This window comes from Lonchura striata, chromosome 1A, assembly GCF_050655825.1.
Source record: "Lonchura striata isolate lonStrDom1 chromosome 1A, ASM5065582v1, whole genome shotgun sequence".
Lineage (NCBI taxonomy): Eukaryota > Metazoa > Chordata > Aves > Passeriformes > Estrildidae > Lonchura > Lonchura striata.
The window spans coordinates 12,625,388-12,634,326 of NC_140741.1; the positions used below are offsets into that span (position 1 = coordinate 12,625,388).

Sequence of the window (8,939 nt, forward strand, 5' to 3'; positions counted from 1 at the left end):
ATACGAGTGTATGTTCTGGGCTTTGCAACCACTGAGCAAATGGAAGGGATTTAAAACCAGTTTTGTTTCAAATATAAGATCACAAAATTAAAGACGGTCTCCAGGAATGTGATTTCTGTACAGAAGCTTGATGCAAAAGGAGCTGAAAATGCTGCTCCTGCATATGCCTGGCATTGACAACCAAGCTTGTCTGAAGAGTCTTTTCAGTGCTGAAGGAGAGGACTCGCTGTGCTGCTGAATTTCAAATGGGGCCCTCTGAACGGTGGCCATATTCCCTTTGTTTGAAATGGATGCAATGACACGCAGTTGGGAGGAAGAGACAAGCTACAAAATAGTGAGGAAATAAGAGGTTTAGATGCTGTTAGCATGATATAAGGAAGCCAGAGGAGCTGCAGATTGATGAGAGCTGGTAGGCTGTGACCATGACAGGTTTGGTACACAGCTCCAGGCTGCAGCCTTGTTCCTGTCAACCTCCAGCTGCTCCTTCGCAAACCAGAAGAGCTGGTGGTGGCCTCTGTTACAACGATACCATCCGAGGTGGCTGCTCTCAAGATCCCATAAAACCTAGCAGAGAAAGAAGGAACAGGAGGAAAACAGCACAAGTTGGAAGTGGTAGAGAAAGGTGTGAGAAGAAACACAAAAGCCCATGCTTCCTGTTAGAGCTCTGCTAACCCAGAGTTGCTGATGTGTGTTTACTCTGCCATGTCAGTAGTTGAAGCTCCCAAATGTTCAAGTTTTAATCATCATCTCCTCTCATCCTACTTCTAGAGGATCCAGCTCTGTTATTTTACTCATTGGTAAATCACTGTTAACTGCTTGATTCCAAGTTCCAGCCTCTCTTCTTTAGTAGACATGATTCAACACTACACTCAAATTGCAACAAAAATCCTTTCTTTGGATTAAACCAGTCTCTCTGGATTCTTCCCCATTCCTTCTGCCACCCTTCTGAGTTGCAGCCTAGCATAAAACTGCACCAACTCCCACCTCACAACTGTGGGTAGGTAGGAAAGCCCTCCAGTGTTATTTCTTGCAGTACTACAACTACTGCACCCATGCAAAAAGCAGAACAAAATATCTTGACATGTGGAAGCAGCAGTGAGAACTCTCCATCTCCTCTCTGGGCCATCCCTTAGGGGGACAGCTCCTGGGATAAGAAAGGAAACCAAACGTGTTGTGCCCTAACTTCTGCCATTACAACTTCTCAATGACCAGCAGACTGCATATAAAGACCTTTCTGAGTCACCTGGAATCTCCTGCTATTATTTAAGCCAGAACTACTAAAGAACCCCAAAATAACCAAGTGAACAAAAAGAAGCTGAGGAAAAGTCTCTTTAAATAATGTATTTCAAATTAACACATCACAGAAAGATGTAAGCAAAGAGCAAAACTTCCTATCAGAAACACATTTATGACAGTATGACACAAACTAATTATGTATGTACATCTGGATTGATAGCTGCATTTGCAAGTGTCATTCATTTTATGCTGAATTTATTCAAAAAATAAAAAAGTCCTCTACCAAGGGTCTAGACTTTATCCTGTCACAAAACCCATGTTGCAGGAGCCCCAACAAAAATAATCACTTCAAATTTTTACCAGTGTGTCCAAACAGAATTAGCACAAATACATTATTTTTTTTTTCATCTATTTAAACTGAAAAAATGGAGCTGCAACAGTTTAGATTTTTTAGCCCAAAGTGGATTATACAAAGATTTTCATCAAAGATTTTTTACAAGACTAGCATTAATAGTTATATCTTATTACTAAGGTAAGCTTTCTTCAAAGAACTGTATGATTGGAATCTCTTCCTGATACATAGTGACATGCTATTTGCTGGCTGCAGTGTGGAGAGTCAAAATGAAAACAAAAATACAAACAAGATTTTTTTTTTTTATCTTGTCTTTATTGATTTAGACTTCAGAGCTACAGCCAAAAATAGTGCATCTGTAGAAAATTATCAAACACTCTATCAATACAGCATCATGGCATGTTTAGAATTGTAAGCACTTGACAAGTCGCAAAGGGAACATCCAATCTAGTATTTGGCAGTGCAACCCATGCACAGGGAATACAGGGAGAAGGATTCTTTCTCCTCCAAAAAAGAAACACTTCTGAACAGAAACAAAAAGCTTTTGTTCAAAATAAGAATTCCAGTTAGCACAGAAGACTCATTGGCTCACTCAAGACATCATCGTACAGTGCTGGAAACTTTGTGTGGAATGTCAAAGGACACTCGGAAGCTACAGCTCTGCTACAGGAGCCACGCTGTCTTCAGGACTTTGTAGGCCATGGAGAAGGTCACTGAGTAGCCAACTGCCCAAGACAAACCTCTGCCAGGCTGGGGAAGAGGGATCAAGTATGCAAAAGTGTGGAAGATCCTAGCCCCTGTGAAGATCCTGAAGTGCAGCAGGGCTGTGGACAGCTCAGGGCCACTCAGAGCATACAGCAGTCCAATGCCAACAAACGGGACAATATTTTCCAGGTCATTCAGGTGACCTCTGGAAAAAGAAGCAGAGTTATTTTAAAGTGTTGTATTTTGTTGAATAAACCACTTCAAACCTCATCATTCTTCAGTATCTTCAGAGCACGTGACTACTCAACAACTCTCGACTTCCTCTGCAGAGGGGACCTGATTCAGTCACTGAAACAATTTTGGAATGTTCACCTGACATCACTCTCATCTCTCCTGCTGCACCCCACTTTTTTAAGCTTCTGTTCTTCTGTATGAAAGGTATCAGTTCTTCCCCAGGATCTTAGTAATACTAAGGATTTACAAGAGGTGTCTGAGTGCACCTTGCGTGTGCAAGAATGCAAAGTCAGGGAAGAAAAGACGTAGCTGTTTTCTTGGAGCCTCTCTCAATTAACATCAATTAACTGGAGGGCTGTGACTGAAGCTACTGCAATTCATGACCTAATCCCATAAATCCAGTTTGGGATGACCATAAAAGAAAATATGAAAAATCCTACATAGGAACTGCTATGTTCATCAAATGTTCATGAAGTCCCATCATCTTGAAGAAGGTTATTTTTGAACATCTAACAGGTGTGACAGTTACGCTTTTCATTCATTTTCTTCACTTTGAGCACTAAAATAGCTGAAAAAATGTTTGAAATTTTGAAACCATAATTTACTAAAAATGGGTTGAGACTGAACTCCAGATCTTGAAGTGTTCTTTCACACTCTTTCCTAAATCTTCCCAGCTCCCTTCACCTCTTTATATAAATTATACTTTCAGCCCAATTTACCGATTGAAACAGTGTCTAAGCTTTACTAATGATGTCAAATTTCAGAGCCAACTGGAATCAGGTCATGGTACTGTCTTGCAGCTGCTTTTAGAATATATTTATAATTACAAGGAAGCAAATACCTCCAGATTTTTTATTCTCATTCCCCATAAAAGTACACTGAAGAAAGTAATCTTTTTTCTTGAAAAAAAATCTATTTTTCCCCCATAAACTAAACACATTCCAGCATATATACAGAAGAGAAGCCATGCTAAATTTATGTGGCATTATCTGTTGCCATGAAGCTTGCAGAAGAAAATAAATTAAACTTCCACTAAGAACCACAGTTGGAAGGAAAACATGGATGCTGCAACACCAACAGTGCAACTAGAACCAAGCTTACTTACTAGGTTTGGGGATGTCTGAAAAACTCTACAAAGCAGCAAAACAGAATTTGAAAATTTAGTATTTGAAAAATCCATTCTGTGAAAATTACTGAGGTGGCTACCACAACAATTTGAGTTAAATGGATCATAGACTTAGCCTCAACTTAGCTGGCCGCTCACAATTTAAAAGAAAGGAACTGCCCCTCACCATGAAAGTTTACACTTTTATGTAATACCCATGGAATTAAGCAACAACTTCCCTGAACTACTCAGGGGCAGAAATGGAAAGAGCAGAACATCTTTACAGCCCACTTAGGTTCTTCTTTCTGAGATTTTAATCCATAAGAGACATACAGAAATATGCTTTGTGAAACAACAGCCATTATTTGCAAGGTTGCAGTGTTCTTAAAACAGCACTAGTATATATTTTCAAGATCTTCCCTAATGGAGGTTTAAATGAAGAGCTGACTGACATTCAAGTTGTTGGTATAAAAATAAACTTAGCTTCATCAAGGAAGCATGGAAGGTATTCAATTAAAGCTTTCCTTATTAGCACAAGTGTATCAAACAGCATCCTGAAATTTAGGACTTTGGAAACAGAAAATTTTGCCATGAGCTACACCAACTTATGCTTATATTTTACAGTGTTCTCACCACTTTGCCCATGCAGACAGGACACTACCCAAGAGACAGCTATTATAACCAGACAGCGGCTTATTGGTTTTAGCATGCACACTGACCATTGGGATGTGGAATGGTTTGTTCATTTAAACTAATTAATGTATTAACTGCTACATAAAGCACCATAAAACACACACAGGCTTGACAGAGAATGGGGTGAAACCAACTCCTTGATTTAATACTATTCTGTTATTTAAAATAACTTCTTCAGGTTCCTGTGTATTACCTGCGTACACGTTCAACATCTGGATCAGTCCTCAGGAATTTCTTAGCACTCTCCCCTTTTCCAAATGCTTCTGTATCTTCTGGGTTGACAAATGCCTGTTTCAAACACAAGAACACAAGTGACATTAGCAGCCAAAATGTTTTATCCAGTCAAGGCAGACTGCTATAAAGATCACTCTTTTTACCTCAATACCTCACTTAACTTACCTGAAGTTAAAAGCACAGTGTATTATACAATGTTTGCTGCATTACTGCTTTCTTGAGCCCAGCCTGTACATTTGTGTGCTGACAAATTAATGCAATGCAATTTATGCACTTAGACAAAACCTTGTGAGATGGACAAGCCTGCAGTAAAGCCAGCAGGCTGACAGAACATCGGCACCTACAAGGTGGGAGCTCTCAAGTCTCTTTTTCACCATTCCTGACAAATTATCTGAAAGTGCTTTTGGATCCCTTCTTTCTGCAGAAGTATACAGAGCAATAGCCTTATTCCCATTATCATTTATGACCAAGGAAGTGTGTCCCTTTCCTCTTAGGTACAAATTCTTACACTTACATGATCCATTATTACCTCAAAACACTGCAAGACACTATTTGAAAACATTTAATTCAGGCAGTGCAGACTGCAGTCAATTTCTCCCTGCTGACACACATGTAGTAACATATGCATTGTGTGGACTGCACAGGCTATGCAGATATAAGTCAAGAAAATATTCTGATTTTACAAGAGATATGTGATTGCTTTCCAGGGCAGCCTTGATCCCTATTTGTGAAATATCCTCAGCCTCAGAATTCTAGATTTGTGTTAACAATATATCAGCAACATTTTACATTCTCTTGCTTCACTCCTTTCCCATTTTTCACTTTCAAGACTTTTTTAATATTTAATAGAAAATTAAAATTACTTCACTATTTTTCCCTGTTTGTAATATTACTAACACAATGAAACCAAACTCTGCAGATTACTGAGGGCCCATCCTATTGTCATCTGCATCCACCTGGAGCAGTTCAGCTGGGTTCTCCTGCAACAAGCAGGAACAAAAAACAGCATTTCAACCAAAGGACTACACCAAAATCCTTGAAGCACAGACCATCTTGCAGAAGCAGAACGCACAAAAACAGCCATATGAGGCACAGTCAGAGCTCCTTCAGCCCAGGACTAAGTGTTTCCTACAGAGGCCATGAGAAGATGCCTAGAGAAGACCAAGAACAGGGCAAACACAACACATCTCCCATGAGCACTTTCTTCTAAAGTAAATGCAGCTTCTACATTATTTAGTAAACCTCAGTGAATCTTTCATATTATTATCTAGCACAAATATCAAGCCACAATATTTTCAAATAAACACAAATATTTTCAAATGTTTTCAGATATTTTCGAATTTGAAAATCCAATTTGCAGCCTCCCTCTCACTCTAGAAAAACAAGGTTTTTCTAGACCTCTTCCTATAATAATTAGGGAATGCAAAAAACTTTTGAATTATTGGATGAAAGGGCTATAGATGAATAAAAATCTATCCTCTCTTCTGACCCTACCAGTTAAGTTATTCATGCAATATGGCTCCATATCACACTTTTAGTTCTTTATAAATTGGGTACCCTGGACATGAGCTTTCTGCAGAAGGCAATGGAAATTACAGTTATGAAAAACTCTTATTTAAAAATAACAGAACTGTTTTAGAAGAGTAGGGTAAGTCAAATTCAAGTATAATTTAGTCTCATAATTATCTTGTAATTAGGTTGAAAACATCATCCAATTGAGACCACCAAACTCAGAATCTCTCCAGAACAGGGAGGAGGAAGAAAATGAACAGCAGCAGTATTTGGAAGCTGAAAAAAGACATAGCTGTGATATCTCTGTATTTCAATACAAATGTCAGTCTGTTCTCCCAGCCAGTATTTCCAAAAGATTACCTTCCTTGTGATCCTGAAGTATGCTGTTATCAGACTCATTAGCATCATTTTTAGAAGAACAATGGCTGTGTAAGTAGCAAAAGCCCTGAAGACTTCATTGTCAATTAGCTGGGTCGATTTGGCCATTTCTCCCCTTCTCACTGATGACCTCTAAAAAACATTAAAGTTAGTTAAAGCTAACATCATTGCAATCCAAAGTTCTGACAACAACACTGTGTTAATAGCCTTGTTTTTTAGCATCACTGCAATAAAAACATCATTTTGCCACTGTGCAAAGTTTCTTTTTAAATAATTTTCTAAATTTTCTACCCTTTTTTTCCACAAAAGCATAATATAATACCTTAAGATGATAAATTATAGTATTTTGCTTCCATTATAAGTGCTTATTAAACTGTCAAAGTACAAATTACCAAAATATTTAATGTAATTGTACAAACAACACTTAGTCACAGAAATTAGTACTCTTTTGAAATAACACAAGGACTTAGACCAACTTTAGACCAGTTCATTTGAATTAGCAAATTTCCCTAAGCAGTTACCAGGATAGAAGGAGTATGTGACAATACTATGAACTGTGAAATGTAAAGAGGAAAATTAGTATTGCCTACCCTTTTTGTGTGCAAAAATGACACAATTATAATTGCACTTCAGCTTTCAAACTAACTAGTATCTTCCTACCCAGCAGTAACTTGTGATCAAACCGAGCTGAACATGCATTTTTCCCCTTTGAGACCTTGTTCTTAAAAATTGCTTTTAGCATGACTCACGGGCAAAGATTAAGTTGTAATGACAAAAAGGAGAGAACTATTTCTGCTTTTACCATGGGAGGTTTAAACTAATGAAGTCTCTTTCCAATGAGACCATACCAAATCCTATGGAGGCAATACCTTTTATGTTGATACCAGAAAGTTAAGAGGTGCTGAGGAGTGAATGCAGTTGAAAAAAAAGCACATCCCCGTGCACATTCAGTTTTTGCCCTGCACAACTCAGGCTTTTGCCTCACCAAGAGTTTCAACCACGCATTTAGTGACTAGGAATCCATACAACTAGGATGTCTTAGCTCCACTAGAGACCAAAATGAATGAATTTTTTTGTTACAGCTTACTTCCTGTGATAGAATTTTAATGATAGTCATGAAAATGTTAATACTCACTTGATTACAGTTTTAACAACCTCTCATCTGGCTTTCAGCACAGCCAGATATTGCCAAACAAGAGGAACTTGATGAGCAAAGAGCACTATGGAAGACTTGCTCTAAAGGCATGTCCTCGGTGAGGAAGTGGGAGCAGCTGTTTGCTCAGCGAAAACAAAGCTCGCCTTGCCTGGACTTGCCGTGGAGATGGGATTCTGCTCCCTCTTTTATCCTTTCTAAAACAGTGCTTGGGTCACTGGACCTAGCACAGGGTCTGTGGGAAATTAATTAAATGTAACGCTGCCTCCTCTCTCATTACAGTCCAGTGCCCAAGACAGACAGCGACTTGGAGACTCTTCTCACAAATGGACAGTAACTGCTCCTATTCATTTTAACAGTCTTGTAAACATAACAGAACTGTCCTGCTAGTCTTAACTTTGTATCAAAGCAAAAAGCCCCGCCACATTTTCCCATTTTCCCTCGCTGCCCTCCGAGCTCCGGGAGCGCCCAGGACCTGCCCTCAGCACAAAATGGAAGGGCGCCCAAAAACTCGGCACTTCAGCACCAGCAGAAACTGCACAAACACACCCCAAGTACGTAACAGCACGGGGTTTTACGGGGTATGCTCATTACGGTTACAAACAGCTCGAGATGCGTGAGTGATAGTAGTAATAATAATAATAATAACAATAATAATAATAATACGTCTCCGCAACTCCGCTCGGAGCAGCGGCCGGGCTCAGACCCTCCCGCCGCCCCCGCCACGCGTGTCCCGGCACCGCGGGCCCACAGGGGGGTTCACTTGTCTGTGCGTGTTTCAAACGCCACTTCTCCGAGCGCCGTGTTCTCCAAGCGCAGGCTCCGCTCCCAATCCAGCCGCAGGTTCCCGGCCCGGCCCCGCGGGAGATGCCGCCTGCCCGGGTCCCCCCGCGGTGGGTTTGGCTCCCGCCGTGCCCGCACCTCGGCCGTGCCCGCGGCGATCCCGGCCCCGCTGCGCCCCGGCGGCCTCCGCGCCTCGGCCCGGCCCGACCCCGCCTCGCCCGCCGGCCGCGGGGGCGGGACCCGCCCGGGCCGCCCTCGCGGAGCCCCGCGGGAGCGCCGGTCAGGCCCGGAGTCCGCAAAGCTGGGAGAGAGAGAAGGGGGAGGTGTGAAAAGGAGCGAGGAAAAGCTCTGCTGTCTCAACACCCTTGGACAGCAAAGGCTGTGGCCCGCTCTTAGTGATAGCCAATTCCCAAGAGGGCTCAAAGCTCGCCTAAAAGTCTCAGGGTTTGTCCCCTCCCTTCTTCTTGTGAAAAATGTATATTAAATTATTGGCTCTTCGCAAATATTAAACGGAATGCTGTATGTGTAATGTTGTATTAACCTTCTTTAAGATA

General features: G+C 41.0%; 1 protein-coding gene across 7 annotated transcripts; it reads right to left on the bottom strand.

Moving 5' to 3' along the window:
• Positions 1–1,316: 1,316 nt before the first annotated feature.
• On the bottom strand, positions 1,317–8,563 carry MGST1 (microsomal glutathione S-transferase 1). Of its 7 annotated transcripts, none has more exons than XM_021535153.4 (4): positions 8,524–8,563; positions 6,432–6,581; positions 4,519–4,613; positions 1,317–2,498 (listed from the first exon to the last, which is right to left on the bottom strand). In XM_021535153.4, the coding sequence occupies exons 2-4, from the start codon at positions 6,555–6,557 to the stop codon at positions 2,252–2,254; spliced, it is 468 nt and encodes a 155-aa protein (XP_021390828.1). In that variant the 5' UTR covers positions 6,558–6,581; positions 8,524–8,563; the 3' UTR covers positions 1,317–2,251. The 7 variants fall into 7 exon arrangements, with proteins under 7 accessions (XP_021390828.1, XP_085426059.1, XP_085426062.1 ...); XM_085569933.1 differs by having other exon boundaries at positions 8,507–8,563; XM_085569936.1 differs by having other exon boundaries at positions 8,495–8,563.
• Between the last annotated feature and the right edge of the window lie 376 nt (positions 8,564–8,939).

What these genes read in the sequence shown, in the direction of transcription:
- MGST1 (XM_021535153.4), bottom strand. Translation starts at nt 6,557, where the DNA reads ATGGCCAAATCGACCCAGCTAATTGACAATGAAGTCTTCAGGGCTTTT. An exon ending in ACTTCAGGATCACAAGGAAG is followed by an intron (nt 4,614 to 6,431) that starts GTAATCTTTTGG and finishes TGTTTGAAACAG; the next exon opens with GCATTTGTCAACCCAGAAGA. An exon ending in GATGTTGAACGTGTACGCAG is followed by an intron (nt 2,499 to 4,518) that starts GTAATACACAGG and finishes TTCTTTTTCCAG; the next exon opens with AGGTCACCTGAATGACCTGG.